General features: G+C 37.5%; 1 protein-coding gene across 4 annotated transcripts in view; it reads right to left on the bottom strand.

Moving 5' to 3' along the window:
• The window catches only part of Cntln (centlein), a 284,691-nt gene that overhangs the window by 67,165 nt on the left and 190,667 nt on the right, over nucleotides 1–26,859 (bottom strand). For all 4 annotated transcript variants that reach the window (XR_009585147.1, XM_060365802.1, XM_060365803.1 and 1 more), the window contains exons 16-18: nucleotides 12,932–13,100; nucleotides 8,273–8,366; nucleotides 7,966–8,189 (exon numbers count right to left, since the gene is read on the bottom strand). Coding sequence is in view for 3 of the 4 variants with exons in the window: in XM_060365802.1 (XP_060221785.1) it covers nucleotides 7,966–8,189; nucleotides 8,273–8,366; nucleotides 12,932–13,100 (487 nt within the window). In the remaining variant the exon portion in view is untranslated. The remainder of the gene's footprint in view (nucleotides 1–7,965; nucleotides 8,190–8,272; nucleotides 8,367–12,931; nucleotides 13,101–26,859) is intronic.

Here is a 26,859-nt window from a genome sequence, read left to right as displayed (position 1 = left end):
GACAGCCAGGTTGAGCGATTTGCCATAGGGTTTCAATTTGCTCCTGCAAGAGGTCACTCCTCTGATTGAACACCATCAAGCTTCCTTTTAGTTGAGCATTAATTCCTTTATGTACAACTAAGGCATGAGCTACATTGGCTAAATGATTATTCAGGGTCTGAGCAGTCTGCCCAGTATGACTCATGGCTAATGCCCTGGTGGTAGCTCCAACAGCCGTCAATGAGATGGCAGTAACAATGGTGGCTGTAGTTCCAAGATCCCTTTTCTGTCTGAAGAGAGTCATAGCGTGAGGGGCATCAATGGGCACAGGCACCCAGTGAGGCATGCGAGTAACCAGGGCATGGCCTTCCACCTTCCCGATGGTGAGTGCTCTCTGTCAGGAACAACTCCACATTTGGCTAAGGCCGAGGATCTGGCTTGCTTCCATGTATGTGGACCTATCTGCATTGCCCCCGTGGCACGCCTGGGTTGGCTACCCAGAGGCTATTTAAGCTGTGGGCTGGCTTTCCCCGGGGTCCGAGGATTGTTCAATGTTCCTGAATAAACTGCGTTGAAAAAAAAAAAAAGCTCATTACAAAAAAAAAAAAAAAAAAAAGCTCATTACATTAGGAGGACAGCTCAAGACTGTGTTTAAATAAAAGGGATTTAAAACAAATAGACTCTTGAAGCTGAGAAGTCATGTTTTCTTTTCTGATACCCAGATAAATTCTGCTCCATGTTTAATATTGTAATAATAATTATAACTCCATAACATGAAAACTTCTGTGTCAAGGTCTGTTTGTTGTTTTGTTCAGTACCCACAATAACCATGTAAGTTGAATCGTTTATTTTAGTTTCTGTGACTGAAGAACATGGGAGTCAATTAACTTTCTCAGAGCTGGTGTACTCCTCAGTTAAATAGCTGGATCCACATGTGATATTTAAACCTTAAACACTATTCCACTGTCTTTACTTATTCCCTGTGTCATAATCAATATATTCATTTTAAAATTTAGAAAAGGAGGATAGAGATGAGATTATGTTCAACATATAATATATAGTTGGAATAAAGTATGCACCAAAACTCTATGCACAATATGTTCAAAGATACTTTTTAAAATTATAACAAAAAAAAGTACTCATTCTCTTAAAGGAAGCATAAACTAAATGACTGTCCAATAGTCATGGAGAAAGGCAGTGAGAAAGGCATGGTGTATGGGCAAACAACATAGCATTCACGTTAAATTTCTTTTATATGTGCACTGTTTCTAAGGATTTCTTCTCATGCTCCTCTGAGTTACCCTATCTACCAATTCCCCTTGAGGACCATTACTTGGAAGATTGAAGTAGGCCCTGGATGTTTAATCAAGGCTGGGATGTGACCAACGTGGCCACTGAAGAATTCTCCCTCGCAACACGTGTAGGGGTAATTTGTAAAAGTGGAGGACAAAAGTGAATGGGCATATTAGAAGAAAAAAAGTAGTATTTAGACTCAAAGTTCTGTATGTAAGTATGAAATGAATAAAATAAAGATGCAGATTCAAGAGAAGCTCACTATATACACTTATTCATTACTTCAGACATCTGTTCAGTGAAGTAGATTCCACATCTGATCATCAATGCCCCAAATACAAGAGCACCTACACTGGTAAATAAAACATTATTAAAGCAGAAATCACATATTGGTCCCAAGACCGTAATAGTGGGAAACTTCAATACCCCACTCTTACCAAGGGACAGATCATCCAGACATAACTAACAGGGAAATAATGGCACTTACAGAGGTCCTAAATCAAATGGACCTAATAGATGTCTACAGAACTTTTTACCCATATTCAAAAGAGTATACCTTCTTTTCAGCACCTCATGGAACCTTCTCCAAAATAGATCATATAGTTGGTCACAAAGTAAGCCTCAACAGATACAAGAAGATTGAAATACTTCCTTGCATACTATCTGACCACCATGGTCTAAAGCTGGATCTCAACAACAACAGAAATAGCAAAAATCCTACATACACACAGAAACAGAACAACTGAATGACAAGTGGGTCAGGGAAGAAATATAGAATGAAATTAAAGACTTCCTAGAATTCAATAAAAACGAAGGAACAACATACCCAAACTTGTGGGACACAATGAAAGCAGTGCTAAGAGGAAAGTTCATAGCACTAAGTGCCTTCAAGAAGAAATTTCTAACATCTCAATACAAGCAATTTAATAGCTTACCTAAAAGCCCTAGAAAAAAAACAGACACACCCAAGAGGAGTAGATGGCTGGAAATAATCAAACTCAGGGCTGAAATCAATAAATTAGAAACAAATAAAACAATTCAAAGAATCAATGAAACCAAGAGCTGTTTTTTTTTTTTTTGAGAAAATTGACAAGATAGACAAACCCTTAGCCAAACTAACTACAAGAAACTATAAATCAGCAAAATCTAAAACAAAAACAGGGACATAACAACACACACTGAAGAAATCCAAACAATCATTAGGCTTACTACAAAAGCCTATGTACAACAATATTTGAAAACCTAAATGAAATGGACATTTTTCTTATTAGATTCCACTTACCAAAGCTGAATCAAGAACAGGTAAATCAGTTAAGTAGTCCTGTATGCCCCAAGAAAATAGAGGCAGCCATCAACTATCTCCCATGCAAAAAGAGCCCAGGGCCAGATGGCTTCAGCACAGAATTCTACCAGACCTTCAGAGAAGAGCTAATTCAATTCTCTTCAAACTGTTCCACAAAATAGAAAGAGAAGAAAAATTACCAAATTCATTCTGTGAAGCCACAGTCACCTTGATACCTAAACCACACAAAGACCCGTCAAAAAAAGAGAAATTCAGACCTATCTCACTTATGAACATTGATGCAAAAATGCTCAGCAAAAAAAAAAAAAAAACAACAAACACTTGCAAACCGAATCCAAGAATACATAAAATATATCATCCACCATGACCAAGTAGGCTTCATCCCAGGCACGCAGGGGTGGTTCAATATATGGAAATCTATCAATGTAGTCCACCATATAAACAAACTGAAGGAAAAAAACCACATGATCATCTCCTTAGATGCCAAAAAATAATTTGACAAAATATAACACCCATTCATGTCTAAAGTCTTGGAGCGATCAGGGATACAAGCACATACTTAAACATAGTACAGAAAATATACAGCAAGCCTATAGTCAACATCAAACTCAATGGAGAGAAACTTAAATTAATCCCACTGAAATCAGGGACAAGGCAAGTCTGCTCATTCTCTCTGTATCTCTTCAACATAGTGCTAGTTCAACTTCAATCCTAGTGAGAGCTATAAGTCAACTAAAGGAGATCAGGGATACAAGTCGGAAAGAAAGTCAAATTATCACTATTCACAGATAATATGATAGTATATATGTGACACCAAAAATTCAACCAGAGACCTCCTTCAGCAAAGTGGCTGGATTTAAAATTAACTAAAAAAAAAAAAAATCAGAAGCCCTCCTGTACACCAAAGAAAAAAGGGCCGAGAAAGAAATTCGGGAAACAACACCCTTGGCAATAGCCACTAATAACATAAAGTACCTTGGTGTGACTCAAAGCAAATGAAAGACCTATTTGAAAAAAAAAATCCAGTCTCTGAAGACAGAAATTGAAGAAGATATCAGAAGATGGAAAGATCTCCCATGCTCATGGATCAGTAGAATTAACATAGTGAAAATGTCCATTCTCCCAAAATCAATCAAAAGATTCAATGCAATTCCCATCAAAGTACCAACACAATTCTTTACAGACTTTGAAAGAAAAATTCTTAATTCATATGGAGAAACAAAAAACCCAGAATTTCCAAAACGATCTTGTACAAAAACAGATCATCTGGAGGTATCTCCATCCCTGATCTCAAGGTGTACTACAGAGTAATAGTAATAAAAATGGCATGATATTGGCATAGAAACAGAAAGGAGGATCAATGAAACCTAGTAGAAAACCCAGAAATAAACCCATGTACCTATGAATACTTGATTTCTGACAATGAAGCCAAAACCATCCAATGGAAAAAAGACAGAATCTTCAACAAATGGTCTAACTGGATGTCTACATGCAGAAAAATGAAAATAGATCCATATTTATCACTTTGCACAAAACTAAAGTCCAAGTGGATCAAAGACCTCAACATAAAACCAGATACTCTAAACCTGTTAGAAGAAACAGTGGGGAAGAGCCTAGAACTCATTGGCACAGGAGACAACTTCCTGAACAGAACACCAACAGCACAGGCTCTAAGAGCAACAATCAATAAACGGGACCCATGAAACTGAAAATCTTCGGTAAAGCAAAGGATATTTGTCAGAACAAAACAACAGCCTATAGACTGGGAAAGGATTTTCACCAACTCTGTATCTGACAGAGGGCTAATATCCAGAATATATAAAAAACTCAAGAAGTTAAAAAGCAACAAATCAAGTAATCCAATTAAAAATGGGGTACAGAGCTAAACAGAGAATTCTCCATAGAGGAATATCAAATGGCAGAGAAACACTTAAAGAAATGTTTCATGTCCTTAATCATAAGGGGAATGCAAATCACAATGACCCTGAGATTTCATCTTACATCCATCAGAATGGGTAAGATGAAAAACTCAAGTGAGGACACATGCTGGACAGGATGTGGAGAAAGAGAAACCCTCCTCCATTGCTGGTGGAAATGTAAACTAGTACAACCACTTTGGAAATCAATCTGGCATTTTCTCAGACAATTAGGAATAGTGCTTCCTCAAGATCCAGCTATACCACTCCTAGGCATATATCCAAAAGATGCTCAAGTACACAACAAGGACATTTGTTCAACCATGTTTGTAGCAGCTTTATTTGTAATAGCCAGAACCTGGAAACAACCCTGATGTCTCTCAACAGAGAAACGGATAAGGAAATTGTATTACATTTCCACAATGGAATAATACTCAGCAATTAAAAACATGGAAATCATGCAATTTGCAGGCAAATGTTGGGATCTAGAAAAGATCACTCTGAATGAGGTATCCCAGAAGCAGTAAGACACACATGATATATACTCACAAGTGGATACTAGACCCATATGATAGGATAAACGTACTAAAATCTGTACACCTAAAGAAGCTAAACAAGGAGATTCTGGGGTAAGGTGATCAATCCTCACTTAGAAAGACAAATGGGATGGACATTTGAAGCAGTCAAAAACAAGAAACAGGACAGGAACCTACCATAGAGGGCCTCTGAAAGACTCTACCTAGCACTGTATCAAAGCAGATGCTGAGACTCATCACCAAACCTTGGGTAGAGTTCAAGGAATCATATGAAAGAAGGGGGAGTTAGTAAGACCTGGAGGGGACAGGAGCTTCACAAAGAGAAAAACAGAACCAAAATATCTGGGCTCAGGGATCTTTTCTGAGACTGATTCTCCAACCAAGGCCCATTCATGGATGTAACCTAGAACCCCTGCTCAGATGTAGCCCATTGCATCTCAGTCTCCAAGTGGGTACCCTAGTAAAGGGAACAGGGACTGTTTCCGACATGAACTAAGTGGCTGTCTCTTTGACCACCTCTCCCCTGAGGGAGGGGCAGCCTTGCCAGGCCACAGCAAAGGACATTGTAACCAGTCCTGATGAGACCTGATAAGCTAGGGTCAAATGGAAGGGGAAGAGGACATCCCCTATCCATGGACTAGGAGAGGAGAATGGGAGGATATGAAGGAGAGGAAGTAGGATTGTGAGGGAATGAGAGAGGGAGCTATAGCTGTGATACAAAGCGAAAATATATTTAATGTAAAAAAATTAATAAAAAAGTTTCAGGTGTCACATTTAGCATATTTCTTTCAACAACAGTATAATCCACTGCTTCATTTATGTGACCACAATATGTTCAATATAAATTTTATTCTGTACCAATAACCAAACCTCAACACAGTTAAAACCACTGAATGTCTGTTTATGATTAAATCATTATTTTAAACAAAATTATGTTAGAAGACAGAGGAATGTCTCCAAACACTTTGAAGTTAAATAATATATTTCTCAATAATCCAAGAGTTAAAAGTTGGAAAATAAATAGAACTTAATGAAAATGACATATATCAGAAAAATACATAATCTGTATATTTTAGTAGCACTAAGTGTTGAAAGTGCCAACTCTAGTAATATACAGTTCAAGTGAAAAGATGATTCTGAATAACAAGATCAAGAAGATGAGCAATGAGCTAACACTGTGGATCACACAATCTATCCCAGGACTGTGGAGCCTGAGGAAGGAGGACCATCATGCATTTGAAGCCTGATACAGAGACCTGGTTTCAAAAATGAAAAAAATAGTCAAAAGAAAAAATAGAATTAACCCAAAGCCAACAAAAGCACAAAGTAATGCAATGTACTAAAAACAAACAAACAAACAAACAAACAAATCTGAAAAACATTGAAACAACAGCTATCTCTTAAAAAATAAAGTTAAAATTAATTGGATACTAGCAGATTAAGAAAAAAGGGAAGAGAGAAGATAAAATCCAGCAATGTCACATGTCATTACAAATAGGGTAGCCATTAAAGAGTTATATAAAACACAGGAGCAAGTGGACCATGATTATCTTAGGAGATGACAAAGAATTATTCAACTAAACTGAAAAATCTTAGAGGTGTGGTGGCAGGCAGCTTTAGCCTCAGCAGTTTGGAGAAGGAGACAGGAGGATCTCTGTGAATTCCAGGCACACACAGAGAGACTCTTGCCTCCAAACAACAACAAACAAAACCAAAACCTTCATAATTAAAAGTCCGGAAAATTTTTTAAAAAGGAGGTAGTTTTCTTAACTTGATATATTGTCTGCTCAGAAGAGCACACAACGTAAGCCTCATACATGGAGGCGAGCCTTAAAGACAGCCACCTACATACAGTTCCGTTGTTTTGTAAAGCAGTATTTTTATTAATTTTTACCTTTTAATTTTGTTTGTATCATTTTCCTGTTATTGAAAATGTACCCACGTCTCACTTTATCAAAAAACCGCTCAAGACTTATTTCTTTTTGTAAACATAGCCATTACTTTACTATGCAGGCTTGTTTTCATATTTAACAAATAGTAATAGCATTGGAAAATTAATTTCTGTATGATTGATAATAACTGTAAGTCTGGAATTGTGTGCCTGTTTTATACCTGCACCCCCAGAACTACAGATAAACTGGGCAATGGGGAATCCACAAAAAAGTAAAAAGTAGGTTAGGATGCAGCACATTTTTGATGTTTTTGAGATTTGATTCATATTTTATAATTGTCAGTTGTCACCTGGTGCCCTATATAAATGTGTAGTAGAAATGGAAGAATTATGTTTAGGCTCATTTTGGGAATTCTCTTCACAATTTATTTAACAAAATTTCAAAACTCTACTAATCAAGCCAAACAGCAATTAAAAATAAAACATTCCAACATAATACAATTCATCAATATCCTAATTTGAAACTGACCACCTAAAGAAAAATAGTAATAATTAAAATAATTAAAAGTCTTTGATTTTTTAAAATTAAAGCATCATGTTTTCATAAGAGCAAAGTGCCTATATGTACAGCAAGAACACTTCTGTTCATGACACACAACAGCCTTGAGTGTAAGCTGACTCGTTTCAGGCAGTGTTCGTGGTGTTAGACCCATAATAGGATGAAGACATACAATGCAATAAAGGTGAGTGCTTCCAGAACTGCCTCAGTTCCGTTATACTTGTGGTTTTAATGTTTGGTGAGTTCACATTCAGACACCTTTTTCTGTCACCAAATTTATCGTGGTCCCCACAAGCAGTTCTATGACTCCATGTGGGATTGTGAGGCACAACCTAAGGATATAGGATCTAGATTAACTCCTCAGATTTTTAAAAACTTGTACATATGTCTAACACAAATTTGAACTAAAACTACATGTAAAATAAAATTCATATGCTAAACATATATTCAACGTATCTATTATAATTGAGTCTTAAAGTTCTCCTTACCTTTATTGTCTGTCTGCTGTTCTGAAATCGTTGATCGGATATCTGCTGTTGATGGAGCAGCTTCTCATTTGCTTCCTTATACTCCTTAGCTGACACCTCTGCGGCTTTCCTGGAATTCTGAAGCAAGCTAATCTGTTGCTGCAAGGATGTAATCCGTTCTCGTAGTAAAATAGTGTTACTGCTTGACTTCTGAGCAGGTGTATTTTTGCTCTTTTCTCTGCTAACTGAATAAAAATACTACTGCTCATATTTTATAAAATCCGCTTACATTTATCAATACACGGTTAATTTCTTATTACACTCTTACCTCGGACAGGAATCACTGTGTATAAACTCTTCTGTACACTTCCACTCTTCTTTTGCAGAGTCATTTTCTTGGTATTCTTATAATGAGAAATATCCTAAATTTGAAAGTTCCAGAAAAACTGGTTATACTCAATGACACTGTCAAAGAAATTCACGTGTCACTTAAAGTATATTGAAGAAGCTAAAACCTGTGTAGACAACAAGATTCTATAATGGATTCCTTAATTAAAGACCTCAGATATAAATCTGAATTTATATTTTAATATGTGTAATAAATTTAAAGTTGAACTATCAGATAAAAGATATACACAGAAAATCAATTCAAATAAAGTAGAATTTAACCTGAGGACAATTTAAAATAGTAGGAGCAAACTGAACAACAACAGTAAAATATGGATATTTAATGAAGCAGTCTCTGGGAGCCTGGGTGCTTTGCTTGGATATTTATCCTCTTCAAATACAGACATGGGAAACTACTGGAAATTAAGCTGAAATAGTTATAATATAATAATTATAACATATTCTTCTTGCTCTCATGCTGGGAGAGATGGCTCCTACCTGGGAGACCAAGGCATGGAGATCATCTCACGCTTCAGACGCATGGCTTTTCTGCCATCCAAGCCAGCCTGGCCGTGGGGAGCTAAATGGGATGTCATGTGTGGCATTCGTCCTGTGCTTTTTTCCAGTAGCTTCGAGGCGCCAGTCAGACTTCCTATGTCCCCTACAACTGGTAAACACCCCCACCCCCAGTTAGTGCCTAACAGTGAGATACTTGGGTTGTAGTTTCAGTTTGATACAAGTGGTAGTTACAGTTTTTCAGAAACTATCAAATGATTGTCTGGAATGCTACACTGTTGCACTTCATGATCACACTGACAGAGTCAGTGCTCCAGGGTTTCTGCATCTTTGTCAGCTGAGCATTGTCGTTATTTTTACTTAGCTGTCTTATTCTTATTGCGATCCTAGCCTGAGTTTCCTGAGAGGATAGTGATGGTGAACATTTTTTTTTATGCAGTTGTTTGCCACCAAAGTATCTTTTTTGGTGAACTGTTTGTTCATGACTTGCCCACTTCTTGTCTGGATTGCTACATATTTTTTGAAATAACTTATTTAACTCTATTTTATGTGCATTAGTATGTAGGTGTCAGATCCCTTGGAATCCGCTTTACAGGCAGTTGTGAGCTGCCATGTGGGTTCTGGGAATTAAAACCAGGGCCTTTGGAAGAGCAGACACTGCTGTTAACCACTGAGCCATCTCTCTAGCCCCAGATTGCTACATTTTTTATGGTTAGAGTTTGAGAGTTCTTTACATAAATCAACACTTGAAACCCTTATTAGATACTGGGCACCAGCCACTCTTTCTAGTCTAGTGTCTCACCAAAGTTACTTTTAATAATAATATGAATTATGAATCTTGGTTTCCGTATCAGGTCTAAAATTTCTTCATTCATTAATACCTAGGTTCTGCAGATTTTCTCTTACATTACCTTCTAAGAGTGCTATAACCTAAATGTCACACTTTAATCTGTGATGCATTAAAATAACTTATACATAACATGTGAGGTTTAGATATATATTCTTGTTTTTGCTTAGGAATAGCCAACTGACCCTGCACTATTTGTCAAAAAGACTACCCTTCCTTAATTGAAATATTTTTTATATTAATCAAAGATCAGTTGCAAACAATTAAGCAGATTTACTTCTATATTCAGTATTTCATCATGCGGATAATAAAGCTTGCTGCCCACCTGAGGGGTTGTAGTACCATCCCATTTTATAGCTGAACCAATTTGGGGGAATGAGAATTTATGTTGCCCTCTGTGGGGCTAATAAAAACCCGTCTTTTTCTGTTTTGTAATTTTTATTTGGATCTTTCAATGGCTTTAATTCTTTGCTTTATTTTCTTAATTAACATGTTCTGCTTTTTTCACCTTGTAACCTGTCCATAATTACTCATTAAAGTAATTAGTCATTAAAGTGACAATTGGTTTAAAATGAATATCATATATATCATATAATTCCATATTTACTGTAAGGCTTTTGTCTTTTGTTGATTGACTTTTCTTATACAAGCTGAAGTATCGTTGGTTCTTATTATGATGAGTATCCTGAATATTTTGGGTACTGTGTGTGAAGACTAAATATTATTTGCATTTTGTTTGAGCAGACTTATCATATTACACTGTAGAGACAAGAGACACAACATCAATTATACAAGTTGAGAATGAAAGTCCAGTCTCTAGAGACACTGTAGTTGAGGATGGGCACATCATTACTGCTTTGTAGGGTGGAAGTTCAGGCTCTCCAATGGGCCTCTGCTGACACTGCTATAGTTTGAAGACAGAAAGAGCCTTGTTAGTGCTCTCACCCGGCCAACTATGACAACATGAGGAGGCTTGGGGGCTTGTTAGGTATGAGGTAATGAAAGTCCCCTTCTCTGTTTGGCTCATGAAACTACCCTGGTAGAAAGGAAGCCAGGTGGTGACAGATGTTCAGGACTTCTCTATAGTCTCCAGTGATGAAGAAGATGGAGTCATTACCATTTTCTCCCCTGTGGGTCCTCTTATACTTTACCCAGATTATCAGGAAGAGCAGCAAGAGGAGCTAACTCCTTAAAGGTAAATGACAGAAAGTCTAGGTACCTAATAGGCTTTTAATAATGGAGGTGGAAGTGGAGTCATATGTGGTGTTTGGCTGATACAGGTGAGTTATTATGTAACATTTTCTGTCCTGTTAGGCTAATTCTTTCTTCATCCTCTGGATGGAAAGAGAATGGTTTAATTGGAGATTTTTACCGCCTTATTATTATTGTTTAGAGGTTACAGGTACCTCAGTGCCCTGTAAGCCAGTATATAAGGGACAACTCAGAGAATTCAATATTATGTTGAACACCAAGTCCTAAGGTTCCCATCTAGTGTTTTTTTTTTTTTTTTTTCTTTGTTTGTTTTTATCTGAGACTGGCTTTCTCTGTGAAGCCTTAGCTGTCCTGGACCTGCTTTGTAGACCAGGTTGGTCTTGAACTCAAAGCAATCCACCTGCTTCTGCCTCCCTCAGTACTGAGATTAAAAGCGTGTGTCACCACGCCTGGTACCCATCTAGTGTTTTCCTTTTCTTTTAAATTTCAGCATAGTTTGTATTAGTTTATGTCTATCTTCCTATCTATACAAGGGGAAACTGATAAATTAAACCATGTTAGTATATGCTATATTATTGAAAAAGCATCATTTAGGAGGGCAAACCGTGTAGAAAAAATGACATATATATGCCTTTTGCCCTCCTGTCTGTCTGTCTGTCTATCTATCTATCTATCCGTCTATCTAATCAACAAAATCCCATACCTGGCATATCCTACAGATAAGAAAATAAGATAATTTGCTTATAAAATGGACAGTGTAATACTAAATACTAAAGAAAGGACTCAACATCTTGGCAATCACAGAAAACTAAAATAACCCTTAGTGGTAAACCTCAAAACACACAGAATGGCTGAAATGGGAAAGCCTACATACCTAGTGATTAGATATCCATAACTTGCTGGTGGGTTCACTGAAGTGTGCTGTACTAAAGAAAATAAAAGGTACTGACTATAATCTCAGGAACTCACCAGCCACGACACAGTAATTCGTGTTTGAGCTTTTAGTACAGAAGTGTCCACATTTATGAAGCAAACAATGTACAAGAATATTCATTGCAACATTATTTCCAGGAAATCTGTAGTAAACCCTCTCAAATTCCAACAGTATGAATGACAATTACAGCATATTCAGACAAGAAAATGCTATTCATGAGACCGAAAATGAGTGCACTTTGAGAGGTAGTGAACAAAAGAAGCGCGGTATCAGAGGCTTTTTATCCTATTTCATAAAGCTACAGGGAGAAAACTTCATTATAACTGGAAAGGAAGTAAAATGAGAAAGGAAATTAAGGGAGTGAATTAAAGTCAAGATAATGGTCATTCCAGGGATTTGGTGGGTAATTCTGATGTTTTCCAAACACAATGGTAAAATTTGGTTATTTATTTTTTGATAAAAGTATGTGTAGATTTAATCAAAAGGGTCTATATATGCTTATCATGTCAACAAGAATTTCAGTTTCTTCTATTTACAAACACATTAGGCTTCACATGTATAATTACAACTAAGCAAAACAGCCAGTCAAGTAATATGCAGAAAAATAGCAACAACAAAAATTTTCAAACACGTAGGGTCTCTTCCTATGTAAATCAGGCGAGGCTGGCCTAGTACTCTTGATTTTCCTGCCTCCCATCCCAATAGTAATTTCTGTAGAAACTAGCTATTTATTGTCAGTCAGGTAGCAGGAGCATAGAAAGAATAAACGGCTTTATGACAGGGAAATCTAACAGAAGCCCACATTTCTTTGTCATTTTTCATATTCTTAAAAACAATAATGAATTTATTATCACTTTATTATTTCCTTTGTTGGAGATAACAATATCAAGATTTATAAGCATAGTGATTATTTCCATTTTATTTTTGCAAATATAGCAAATCATGTTAAAATTATTCAAAGGTGAGAATTTTTGCTGTCTACCTTCAAAAAGACATAATTTTTAGGAATTCAAGTCTAATAAGTGAAAAAATGTGTCACTTTAAATTACACAAGAGTAGAGCTAGTGTAGAGCTGAGGAGATCGATCGTACCTTCAGGGCCTTGCCATGCGAGGATGTCTGCATCTCTCTTTGTTGAACACAGCTCTCTTCTGTTTGGTCAGTTTCTTTCTGGTCTCCACCATCTTTTATAGGGCTTATTTTCTGTGATGTTTCCACAATAATTGTTCCCAAATTTTGAGAGGTTTGTGTTTCAGAATCACTGCAAAAAAAAAAAAAATCTAAGATTAATTAGAAGAAGATATCAGAAGATGGAAAGATATCCCATGCTCATGGCTTGGCAGGATTAACATAGTGAAAATGGCCCTCTTACCAAAAGCAATCTACACATTTCAATGCAATTCCCATCAAATTACTAACACAATTCTTTACGGACCTTGAAAGGAAAATTCTCAACTTCATATGGAATAACAAGAAATCCAGAATTGCTTAAACAATCCTCTAGAAATAAAAGACCTTCTGGAGGTATCTCCATCCCTCATCTCAAGCTGTACTATAGAGCAACAGCAATAAAAACTGCATGATACTGGCACAGAAACAGAACCCAGAAATAAACCCACACACTTATGTACACCTAATTTTTACATAGATGCCAAAACCATACAATGGAAAAAAGATAGCATCTTCAACAAATGGTGCTGGTCTAACTGGATGTCTACATGTAGAAAAATGAAAATAGATGAATATTTATCACCCTGCACAAAACTAAAGTCCATGTGAATCAAAGACCTCAATAGAAAACCAGACACACTAAACCTGTTAGAAGAAAAAGTGGGGAGGAGACTAGTACTCATTGGCACAGGAAGACAACTTCTTGAACAGAACACCAACAGCACAGGCTCTAAGAGCAACAATCAATAAATGGGACCTCATGAAAATGAAAAGCTTCCATAAAGCAAAGGACACTGACATCAAAACAAATCGACTGCCTACAGATTGGGAAAGGATCTTCACCAACCTTATATCTGACAGAGGGCTAATACCCAATATATATAAAGAACTCAAGAAGTTAAACATCAACAAATCAAGTAATCCAATTAAAAAATTGGGTACAGAGCTAAACAGAAAATTCTTAACAGAGAAATATCGAATGGCAGAGAAACACTTAAAGAAATGTTCAACATCCTTAGTCATCAGAAAAATGCAAATCAAAATGACCCTGAGATTTCATCTTACACCCATCAGAATGGCTAAGATGAATAACTCAAGTGACAACACATGCTGGACAGGATATGGAGAAAGAGGAACACTACTCCATTGCTGGTGGGAATGTAAACTTGTACAATCACTTTGGAAATCAATCTAGTGCTTTCTCAGACAAATAGGAATAGCGCTTCCTCAAGATCCAGCTATACCACTCCTAGGCATATATCTAAAAGATGCTCAAGTACACAACAAGGACATTTGTTCAACCACGTTCACAGCAGCTTTATTTATAATAGCCAGAAGCTGGGAACAGCCCAGAGGTCCCTCAGTTGAGGAATGGCTACAAAAATTGTGGTATATCTACACAATGGAATATTACTCAGCAAATAAAAAAACAAGGAAATCATGAAATTTGCAGGTAAATGGTGGGAACTAGAAAAGATCATCCTGAGTGAGGTATCCCAGAAGCAGAAAGACACACATGGTATATTCTCACTCAAAAGTGGATATTAGACATATAATATAGGATAAACATACTAAAATCTATATACCTAAAGAAACTAATTAAGAAGGAAGACTCTGGTTATGATGCTCAATCCCCATTCAGAAAGGCAAAGAGAATGGACATGAGAAGAGGGAGAAGACAGGGAACAGGACAGGAGCCTACTGAAATGCTTTATCGAGGCAGAGACTCATAGCCAAACTTTGGGCAGAGTACAGGAATCTTATGAAAGAAGTGGGAGATAGTAAGACCTGGAGAGGACAGGAGCTCCACAAGGACAGCAACAGATCCAAGATGTCTGGCACATGGGTCTTTTCTGAGACTGATACCCCAGCCAATGACCACTCATGGAGATGGCCTGGAACCCCTGCACAGAGGTAGCCCATGGCAGTTCAGTGTCCATGTGGGTTCCATAGTAATGGGGACAGGGACTGTCTCTGACAGGAACTGAATGGCCTGCTCTTTGATCACCTTCCCCTGAGGGGGGAGCAGCCTTACCAGGCCACAGAGGAAGACAATGCAGCCACTCCTGATGAGACCTGATAGACTAGGATCAGAAGGAAGGGGAGGAGGACCTCCCTTATCAGTGGACTGGGAGAGGAACAAGGGTGGGGAAAAGGGAGGGAGGGTAGAATTGAGGGGACAAGAATGGGGAAAAGGGAGGGAGGTACAGGGGGATACAAAGTGAATAAACTGTAATTAATAAAAAAGAGAAAAATAAATAAAATAAAAGGAACTTAAAAAAGCCTAGACAAAACAAAATTTGAAAATGTAAGTAAGATGGGCAATTTTCTTGGTAAATTCTATTTACCAAGGATTAATCAAGATCAGGTAAATAAATTAAATAGTCCTATGTCCCCTAAGGAAATAGAAGCTGTTATTAAAAGTCCCCCATTCAAAAAAAAATGCTCTTCAAACTATTCCACAAAATAGAAGGAAACAGAAGGAAGATTACCAACCTCATTCTATGAAGCCACTGTCACGTTGATACCTAAACCACACAAAGACCCAACAAAGAAAGAGAATTTCAGGCCAATCTCCCTTATGAACATTGATGCAAAAATACTTGCAAATGGAATCCAAAAACACATTAAAGATATCATCTATCATGAATAAGTAGGCTTGATCCCAGGCATGCAGGGATGATTCAACATATGAAAATCCATCAATGTAATCCATCACATAAACAAACTGAAAGAAAAAAAAAAACCCCACATGATCAGCTCCTTAGAGGCCGAAAAAGCATTTGACAAATTCCAACACCCATTCATGTTTAAAGTTTGTAGAGCTCAGGGATACAAGGCACATACCTAAACATAGTAAAAGCACTATACAGCAGGCCTATAGCCAACTGCAAACTAAATGGAGAGAAACTGAAATCAATCCCACTGAAATCAGGGACAAGGCAAGGCTTCCCCCTCTCTCTCCCCATCTCTTCAATATGGTACTTTTGCAGTTATAGCTAGAGCAATAATACAACTAAAGGAGATAAAGAGGATATAAATCAGAAAGAAAGAAGTAAAACTATCACTATTTGCAGATGTTATGATAGTATACATGAGTGAACCCAGAGAATCCTTCAGCTGATAAACATCTTCAGCAAAGTGGCTGGATACAAAATTAACTCAAAAAAAAAACAAAAAACAAAAAACAAAAACAAAAACAAAAACAAAACAAAACAAAACAAAAACCCTGAAGCCTTCCTGTATACAAAAGACAAAAGGGCTGAGAAAGAATTTAGGGAAATAACACCCTTCACAATAGCCACAAATAATATAAAGTAGCTTGTTGTAACTCTAATCAAGCAAGTGAAAAACCTGCATGAAAAAAAAAAAAAACTTCAAGTCTCTGAAGAAAGTAAAGAAGATATCAGAAGATGGAAAGATATCCCATGCTCATGGATCAGAAGGATTAACATAGTGAAAACAGCTATCGTACCAAAAGCAATCTACAGATTCAATGCAATTCCCATCAAAATACCAACACTTTTTTTTTTTACAGATTTTGAAAGAACAATTCTCAGTTTCATATGTACAAACAAACAAAAAACCCCCAGAATAGCCAAAACAATCCTGTACAATCAAAGATCTTCTGGAGGTATCTCCATCCCCGATCTCAAACTGTACTATGAAGCAACAGTAATAAAGACCATATGGTACTTGCATAGAAATAGAATGGTGGATCAATGGAACCAAATAGAAGACCCAGAAATAAACCACACTTACGGACACCTGATTTTTGACAAAGATGACAAAACTGTTCAATGGAAAAAAAGACAGCATCTTCAACAATGGTGCTGGCCTAACTGGATGTCTACAAGTAGAAAAATGAAAATAGATGCATACTTATCACCCTGCACAAAACCAAAGTCTAAATGGATCAAAGACCTCAACATAAAAAACAGACATATTAAACCTGTTAGAAGAAAAAGTGGGGAAGAACCTTGACATCACTGGCACAGGTGACAACTTCCTGAACAGAACACCAACAGCACAGGCTCTAAGATCAACAATTAATAAATGGGACCCCATGAAACTGAAAAGCTCTGTAAAGCAAAGGACACTGTAGACAGGTAAAATAGCTTCACCAACCCTACATCAGACAGAGGGCTAATATCCAGAATCTCCCACCTGGGGCAGGGTTGCAGCTATACCAGGCCACGAGGAAGACAATGCAACCTGTCCTGGTGAGACCTGATAGGCTAGGATCAGATGGAAGGGGAGGAGGACCTCCCCTATCAGTGGACTGGGGAAGGGAAATGGGAGAAGAGGGAAGGTGGAATTGGAAGGGAATTAGGAAGGGGTCTACAGCTGAGATACAAACTGAACAAATTGTAATAAATAAATAAATGCTCAATGTCCTTTTTCATGTGGGAAATGCAAATTAAAATGATCCCGAGATTTCACCTCACACCCAACAGAATGGCTAAGACCAAAATCTCAAGGGATGCATGCTGGAGAGTTTTCGGAGAAAGGGGAACACTCCTCCATTGCTGATGGGAATATAACTGTGCACAACCAATTTGGAAATCAATCTGGCACACTAGGAATAGTGCTACCTCAAGATCCAGCTATACCACTCCTAGGCATGTATCCAAGAGATGCCCCACCATACAATAAGGACATTTTATCAATGATGTTCATAGCAGCTTTATCTGTAATACCCAGAATCTGGAAACAACCCAGATGTTTCTCAACAGAGGAATGGACACAGAAAGTGTGGTACACAGTGGAATACTACTCAACAATTAACAAGGAAATCAATTATGAAATTTGCAGGCAAATGGTGGGAACTAGAAAAGATCATCCTGAGTGATGTAACCCAGAAGCAGAAAAACACATATGGTATATACTCACTTATAAGTGATTATTAGTCATACAATATTGGATAAACATACTAAAATCTATAGTCCTAAAGAACCTAAACAACAAGGAGGACCCTAGGGAAGATGTTTAATCCTCATTCAGAAGTATAAACAGGATAGACATCAGAAGTATGATAAGACAAGGAACAGGACAGGTGCTTTCCACAGAGGACCTGTGAAAGACTCTACCCACCAGCATATGGAAGAAGATAGTGAGACTCATAGCCAAACTCTGGGCAGAGTGCTGGAAATCTTATGGGAGAGAGAAAGATCTGGAAAGGACAGGAACTCCATAAGGAGAACAACAGAGCCAAAAAACCTGAGCCCATGGGGGCCCACAGAGACCAAAACTAACTAAGGACCATGCATGGAGAGCACCTAGACTCCCTGTTCAGAGGAAAACTGTAGGCTGTTCAGTTTCTAACTAGGACTCCCTAGTAAGTGGTACAGGGAGTGCCTCAGACATGAACTCAGTGGCAGGCTCATTGATCACCTCCCCCTGTGGGTTGGAGCCTTGCCAGGCCACAAAGGAAGATGATGCAGCCAGCCTTGATGAGACCTGATAAGCTAGGGTAAGATAAAAGGGGAAGAGCTCCTTCCCTATCAGGGCACTAGGGAAAGGGCATAGGGAGAGAAGAAGGTAGGTGGGTGGGTGGGAATGGGAGGAGACGATGAGTGGGCCACAGCTGGGATACAAAGTCAATAAATTGTAATGAATGAATAAATAAATAAATAAATAAATAAATAAATACAAATTTAAGAATGTTTCTATCAAATTTACGTTGACCTACAATCAATCTTATATTCTCTCAGATATACAATGAGTTACCAAAAGCCCAGAAGAAACATATGCGGAATATTTTATTAGCCATCTACCACTTATTTTTATGTCAAAGAGAAATAATAATTTGTGCCATCCCTCAGGTTTGTTCTATGTTTTGAGAGGTAACATATATTTGGATGTTGTGATTTAAAAAATAAATATGTCTGGGTTGTCCAATTTCCTTAAGTCAGTCAATAAAAAAAATATCAACAGACATTGTGATACAAATCATGGAATATATTTTGCTAGTGAGTCTAATTCTATTGTGTGAATTTTCGAGTAATAGAAAATAAAATAAAAATAGATTTTTTAAAAAAAATAAGAACAAACAAGTTTTGAGGTTGAGTAGAACTAAAAGTAACGTTTTCACATGGGTATATTTGAACTATTTTTATATAGACACATACTCTGAGACAGTTAGAAAAAAACTCATGGCTTGTCATAATTTTCCTAATCTAAATGATTTTGAGATTTTCTGCTGCCTAGATCTCATGAACTTATTCTAGCTTATGCTGATGTAGCAACATTACAAGAATTCAAAGTCACATCCTAAGAACTGTACACTATTACTGGAGGCTAAAATTGTATAAGTCTCTCTGGCATGTCCATTCTAAAAGAGCCTCATACAGTATTTTTATATATAAACTATCAAATATTTATTTCTCCCAGAGTAGGTAACGAACTACTAGCACTTTGTAATAAAAGTAACCTGTCTCTTGTATAACTCTGTCTTCCTGAGATCTTTGGAATTTATGATTCTATATTGCAAAGTATTTTCCATCACTTATATTCTGAAGTGTACCTATTTTCTGCATTTTGAAAGCCACTTTAATGACTAAGTTGATAAACATGCTTTTTTCTCAAATGCACAGTTGTGTTTAAAGATGTTATACCATATGGGCTGGACAACAGAGCCTACTTAGTATGAGCAAGGCCCTGTATTAGGTTCTCGATGTAGAGGGAAAGAAAAAAGACATAGGTCAGCCTGATAAACATTTCCTTTGAACAACCTATGCAGACTTCCAGAAATAAGTTGTGTGTATGCATATAATCACACATGTGCATCTTTGTGAATGTGTGTTTGTATGTGTGTAGTATATATGTGCACACATGCATGCTTGTGTGCATGACAGTGGAAGCTTGAATTTACAGCCTGTGGTTTCCTCAGTTGCTCTTAACCTTTTTAGAGACTAGGTATCATACTGATCTTTGAGCTCACCAACTAAAAAACTCTGTGGCTAGCAAGCTCTAGGATCCACCTGTCTCTACATCAAACCACTCCCCAATTAAAGAGTTATATCTGTATGTCAAAAAAACAACATAGCTTTTCTTGGGTCCTAAGGATCAGGAATTGTATGGAAAGTTGTTTCCTGTCTAAGCCATCTTCCCAGCCCCAATATTTCTTTTAAAAACATTTCTGAATGGCTCTCTTATAATGTCCTAATAACTTATTTAGGCTTGATTTAAACAATTCTGTTTTTGTAAGTCAGCATAGAAACTCATAAAATTTATAAATTCTTTCAATATTCTGAAAGTCAGCATGTCTGAATCATACCGGTAGACTCAATAACTTACTTATTCTGTTAGTTATTTTATTAGTATTGTTATTTCTATTTGTAGTGTCCCCTTCTATTTGTCCAAAAATAATAATTCAACATGCAATGTCAAAAACGGGGAAAGTGGAATGATCATTATATGTAGTCATATATTTAGTGATAGAATAGATTGACAATATCTCTTTGAGGTATAGAAGGGGCAGTGTTTCATTTCCTTTATTTTTCTTCCATTAAGAATTACTCAGTATACATAATATTTGATTTATGCAGGATACACTCAGAGTTGAGAAACATCTACAATAGTTACCCCCAAAAGGCCCCTATTCTACCCAGAAAAAAGCAGACAATAAACAGGATATATTTGAAAGGTTATACAGTCTGCTGTTATAAGGTAATAAAAGCTGTTGGAAAACCATTCTAAGCAGGGGACAAGGGACAAGGGACAAGGAAGAAATCCATAGTCCAAGACACAAAATGAGAACAAGGTTGCAATCTGGAATAGAATGGATCTTGGAGCAGTCTTAGAGAAGGGGCATAAGCTAAATGGATGGTTATAAAATGTATTCCACACAGCAGTTAGGGGCAAACTTATACAAAAGAGATGTGTGTCCCTACAAATGATAAAGTGCACGTCAGGATTGTAGTAATGGAGATGGGGAGGGGTGTATGTGTTTTTGGAAGGAACCCATGATGATTTCCCAATTGACTGGATGTTGGGATAAAGACTGGACTCAAGGATGATTCCAAGTTTTGATTAAAATAAGTGAAAAGAGTGCCATCATTTAGGAATGGATTCTTTGTGGGGAAGCTCAGGAGTAAGGACTAGGAAATCAGATAAAAGCATGTTGTTAAACTGACTGTTAGCCTAATTAACCTTAAATTAAGAAGTGAGGAACACTATTTCTATTTAAATTTTTGTACTGGCTGTGATAATAACATTAATTAAATAAACATTAATTGTGTTAAATAGTATGAGATCACAAAAGAATGTAGATATTTTAAAAGATATGTCCAAAGATTTTATCTATTCAAAAAAAGTTGTGAGGGATAGAATAAAACAGTAAATGCACTGTAACTGAATGTCACTGATGGTGCTATCAATGATAGTGCTATGATAGCTGACTTTGTTGAAGAAACTTTGGCTGTGTCAGTGATTACCACATAGAAAGAATAGCAAGGGAAAGTATAGAAATCAACTCTATCAAAAGGTGCTGACAGGTCATGAAGCAAAGATTGAAAATTGCCCTTTGCACTTGGCAATATGGTCACAATATTGAAAAATAAAAATAAAATGCTCTAGAAAAAAATAGGTATAAAAAATGGAAATAAAGAATAAAGAATGCTTTAAGATTTTGCTGCCAACGACAACAAAGTCAGCTAGAAACAACATTAGTAATGGGTACAGCCAACACTGTGATTTCCAGATATGATTATAATTCCACCTCAGTTAGGCTAACTGATTCAGCTAATATGGTGTCTCCTGTTTGTTTATTCATTCACTTTACATACAGACTGCAGGCCCCTCCCTCCTCTCCTCCTGGTTCCATCCTCCCTCCCTCTTCCTCCTATTCTCCCTTAACTCCTCAAAAAAGGCAAGCTCCCTCCCACCAACACACCCAAGTACATCAAGTCACATCAGGACTGAGTGTATCCTCTCCCACTGTGGCCAGGCAAGGCAGCTCCAACAGGGAAAAGTGATCTAAAACAGAGTCCAGTCCATGCATGGCCCTTGGTTGGTGCTTCCATCTCTGCAAGCCCCCCTGAGCCTAGGTTAACTGACTCTGTTGGTCTTCTTGTGGAGCTCCTGCGGGTCCATCTATCCTTCCCCTGACTTCCACAAAACTCCATGTGATCCACCCATTGTTTGGCTCCACTGTTGGGTGGAGTCTGTCAGAAGACAGTTATGCAAGCCTCCTGTCTGTAAGCATAGCAGAGCATCTTTACTAGTGTTGACTCTCTCCCATGGGGTGGATCTCAAGTTGGGCCAGGCCAACTTGGTTGCACAATCCTTCAATCTCTGTTCTATCTTTATCCCTACACATTTTTTAGGCAGGGTAAATTTTGTTTCAAAGTTTTTGTACATGGGTTAGTGTTCTTCTTTCTCTACTAAAAGTCATGTCTGGTTAGAGGGTGGCCTCTTGAGTCTCCATGACACCCACTACTAGAAGGCTCAGCTAGAGTCACACTCATATCCAGCTAGGAGCCTGTCTGTTCACAGGTCTCCAGCTTGCCTGTTTCTTTTTCAACTGCAAGCCCTCTGTCCTTCTGCCCAATCTCTCCACACATCTGATCCCAACCTCATTTTTCTCTGTACTCCCACTTCTTCCCTGTTCCCTCTCTTCATCAACTTCCACTGTCTATTCTAGTTCCTTTTCTGAGTGAAATTCAAGCATCATCCCTTAGGCCCTCCTTGTCACTTAGCTTCTTTGGGTTTGTGAACTGGGGTATAGTTATCCTCTACTATATGGCTAATATCCGCTGATAAGCAAGTACATACCATATGTGTCTTTCTGGGTCTGGGTTACATCAGTCAAGATGATATTTTCTAGCTCCATCCATCTGCCTGTAAATCATTATTTCCTTGTTTTTACTAGCTGAGTATTATTCCATTTTGTATTTGAACTACATTTTCTTTATCCATTCTTCAGTTGAGGGACATCTGCATTGTTTCCAGTTTCTGGCTATTATGAATAAAGCTGCTATGAGCATAGATGAAATGGCCTTGTTGTATGGTAGAGCATCTTTTGGTTAAATACCCAGGAATAGGTAGAGCTATTCCCAATTTTCTGAGAAAGCTCCAGAATAATTTACAAAGTAGTTATACAAGTCTGTACTCCCACCAGCAATGGAGGAAGATTCCCCTTAATCCACATCCTTGCCAAAATGCATGTTGCTTGACTTTTTGATCTTAGCCATTCTGATGGATGTAAGATGGAATCTTAGAGTTGTTTTGATTTGCATTTCCATAATAGCTAAGGACACTGAGTATTTATTTAAGTGTTTCTTGGTCATTCAATATTCCTCTGTTGAGAAATCTGTTTAGCTCTGAAAGCCATTTTTAAATTGGATTGGATTATTTGGTGTGATGGTATTTAATTTCTTGTGTTCTTTATATATTCTGGATATTAGCCCGCTGTCACATGTATGGTTGATAAAGATCTTTTTCCAATCTGTAGGTTGCTGTTTTGTTCAATTGACAGTATCCTTTACTTTACCATAGCTTTTCAGTTTTGTGAGGTTCCATTTATTAATTGTTGATCTTAGAGCCTGAGCTATTGGTGTTCTGTTCAGGTAGTTGTCTCCTGTGCCAATGAGTTCAAGGCTGATCTCCATTTTCTCTTCTAATAGATTTACTGTATCTTGTTTTATCTTGAGGTCTTTGATCCGCTTGGACTTGAATTTTGTGCAGAGTGATAAATACGGAGCTATTTGCATTTTTCTACATGTAGACATCAAGTTAAACCAGCACCATTTGTTGAAGATGTTTTCTTTTCTCCATTGTATGGTTTTGGCTTATTTGTCAAAAATAAAGTATCCATAGGTGTGTGGGTTTCTGTTTGGGTCTTCAATTCGATTCCATTGAACAACAAATCTATTTCTATGAAAGAGACCATGAAGTTTTTATTACTATTGCTCTGTAGTACAGTTTAAATCAGGGATGGAGATATCTCCAGAAGGTCTTTTATTGTATAGGATTCTTATCTATTCCAGGTTTTTTTTTTTAATTTTTCCATATGAAGTTAACAATTGTTTTTTCAAGTTCTGTAAAGAATTGTGTTGTTATTTTGATAGGAATTGCATTGAATCTGTAGATTCCTTTTGGTAAGATGGCCATTTTTACTATGTTAATCCTAACGATCCATGTGCATGGGACATCTTTCCATCTTCTGATATCCTCTTCAGTTTCTTTCTTCAGAGACTTATTCTTGTTATACAGGTCTTCCACTTGCTTAGTTAGAGTTATAACAAAATACTTTATATTATTTGTGGGTATTGTTAAGAGGGTTGTATCCTTAAGTTCATTCTCAGCCTATTTGTCATTTGTATTCAGAAGGGCTATTATTTTTGTTGTTGCTGTGCTGCTCTGTTTTTTGTTTTGTTTTGTTTGAGTTAATTTTGTATCCAGTCATTCTGCCAAAGGTGTTTATCAGCGGAAGGAGTTCTCTGGTAGACTTTTTGGGTTCACTTATGTATACTAGCATATCATCTGAGAATAGTGATACTTTGATTTCTTCCTTTCCAATTTGTACCCTCTTGATCTTTAGTTGTCTTGCTGTTCTAGGTAGGCCTTCAAGTACTATACTGAAGAGACATGGAGAGAGTGGGCAGCCTATTCATCTCACTTCTTTCTGTAGAATTGTTAAAACTCCTTTTAAGTTGATGTTGGCTATATGCTTGCTGGATATTACCTTTATTGTATTAAGTTATGTGCCTCGTATCCCTGATCTTTCCAAGATTTTAATATGAAGGGTATTAAATTTTGTCAAATGATTTTGACAAAATTGATTTAAATTTGGTAAGTGGAATCTATCTAGAAAATTGTCCATTTCATTTAGATGTTCTAATTTTGTGGAGAACGAGCTTTTGAACTAAGACCTAAAGATTCTTTAGATTTTCTCAGTGTCTGTGGTTATGTCCTCTTTTTCATTTTTTATTTCATTGATTTGGACATTATCTCTCTGCCTTTTAGTTAGTTTGGCTAAGGGTTTGTTTATCTTGCTGATTTTCTCAAAGAACCAGCTCCTGGTTTTGTTGATTCTTTGTATTATCTGTTTCTAATTTATTGATTTCAGCCCTGAGTTTATTTCCTACCATCTACTCTTCTTGGTGTGTTTGCTTCTTTTTTTTTTTTTCCTGAGTGTACAGGTGTGTTGTAAAGTTGCTAGGATGAGAGCTCTCCAGTTTCATTATGAAAGCACTTAGTACTATGAACCTTTCTCTTAGCATTGCTTTCATTGAGTCACACAATTTTGGGTATGTTGTGCCTTCATTTTCATGTATAATTTCATTCTTTATTTTTTCCCTGTACCATAATTTCACTTTTTATTTCTTCCCTGTCCCAGTGGTCATTGAGCAGGGAATTCTTCAATTTCTGTGAGTGTGTAGGCTTTTTGTTATTTCTATGGTTGTTGAAGTCCAGCTTTAATCCATGGTGATTGCATAAAATACAAAGGGTTATTTCCACTTTCTTGTATTGGTTGAGGCTTGCTGTCTGACTGACTATATGGTCAATTCTTGAAGAAGGTTCTGTGTACTGCTGAGAAGAAGGAATATTCTTTTCTATTTGTGTGAAAAGTTATCTGTTAGGTCCATTTGATTCATGACATTTGTGAGTTTCATTATTTCTGTGTAGTTTCTGTCTTGATGACCTGTCCACTGGTGAGAGCAGTTATTGAGGTCTCTCACTATTGGGGATCAACGTGTGGTTTAAGTTTTAGTAATGTTTCTTTTACAAATAGGGTACTTTTTTTTTCAATACAGTTTATTCAGAACCTTGAACAATCATAGGACCCTGGGGAAAGCCAGCCCACAGCTTAAATAGCCTCTGGGTAGCCAACCCCAGCATGCCATGTGGGCAATGCAGATAGGTCCACATACATGGAAGCAAGCCAGATCTTCGGCCTGAGCCAAATGTGGAATTGTTCATGACAGAGAGCACTCACCATCGGGAAGGTGGAAGGCGGAAACCAGCTCCATCTTTAAGGCGCAGCATTCCGCAGCTCTCTACAGTTCCCCCTTTTTGTTTTAGACACATCAGGCAAGAGTAGAGGTCTGATCTCTGATATTAGAAATAAATTGGGACTTTGTACTGATGTTCATTTAGGTGTCATCCACCCAAAGAGCATCAGACCCGTCCGATACCTTTTTCTCAGAGGCAGGACCTGGGGCATCAACCCGCATGCAATCAGACATGCTCTTCTCTGGGTCCAAAGCGGCTGACCCTGAGTGCAGTGCTTAGCCTCGCATCCTGAGCATAACATTTTAGCTTTTTATGGTAGCCAACCATGCTTGGGGAAACTGTCCTGCTTCAATAGCTGTAAAGGCCTGAATGGTCATGGCTGCATTACTCTGTTGTGAGACTCTAATCTTGCATATATACCACAGGCAAACCAAGGAGACCAACACCAGAAGGCCTGCTAACGCTCCCATGCCCGCCCATTCCTTCAGATGATTCATGGCTGCAGCAATCCATGATGATAATCCTGTGGCTAGTCCTGTGTCCACTCTGGTAGAATTTACCATGACAATGGCCACTCACAGCTGCTCCATCGTAGTATCGAATTCTCCAGTCCAATTACCTAAAATATAGCTTGACAATTGTTTAGACAGATTTGCAGCACAGGAAAAATTCTCATGTTGTATGCTAATGACTCAAAGTCCAGCATATTTTCATTGACAGCCAAGTTGAGCGATTTGCCATAGGGTATCAATTTGCTCCTGCACGAGGTCAATCCTCTGATTGAATACCATCAAGCTTCCTTTTAGTTGAGCATTAATTCCTTTTTGTTCAACTAAGGCATGAGCTACATTGGCTAAAAGATTATTCAGGGTCTGAGCAGTCTACCCAGT

This window comes from Meriones unguiculatus, chromosome 12 (genome assembly GCF_030254825.1).
Source record: "Meriones unguiculatus strain TT.TT164.6M chromosome 12, Bangor_MerUng_6.1, whole genome shotgun sequence".
Lineage (NCBI taxonomy): Eukaryota > Metazoa > Chordata > Mammalia > Rodentia > Muridae > Meriones > Meriones unguiculatus.
This window is presented reverse-complemented; position numbering and strand designations above follow the sequence as displayed.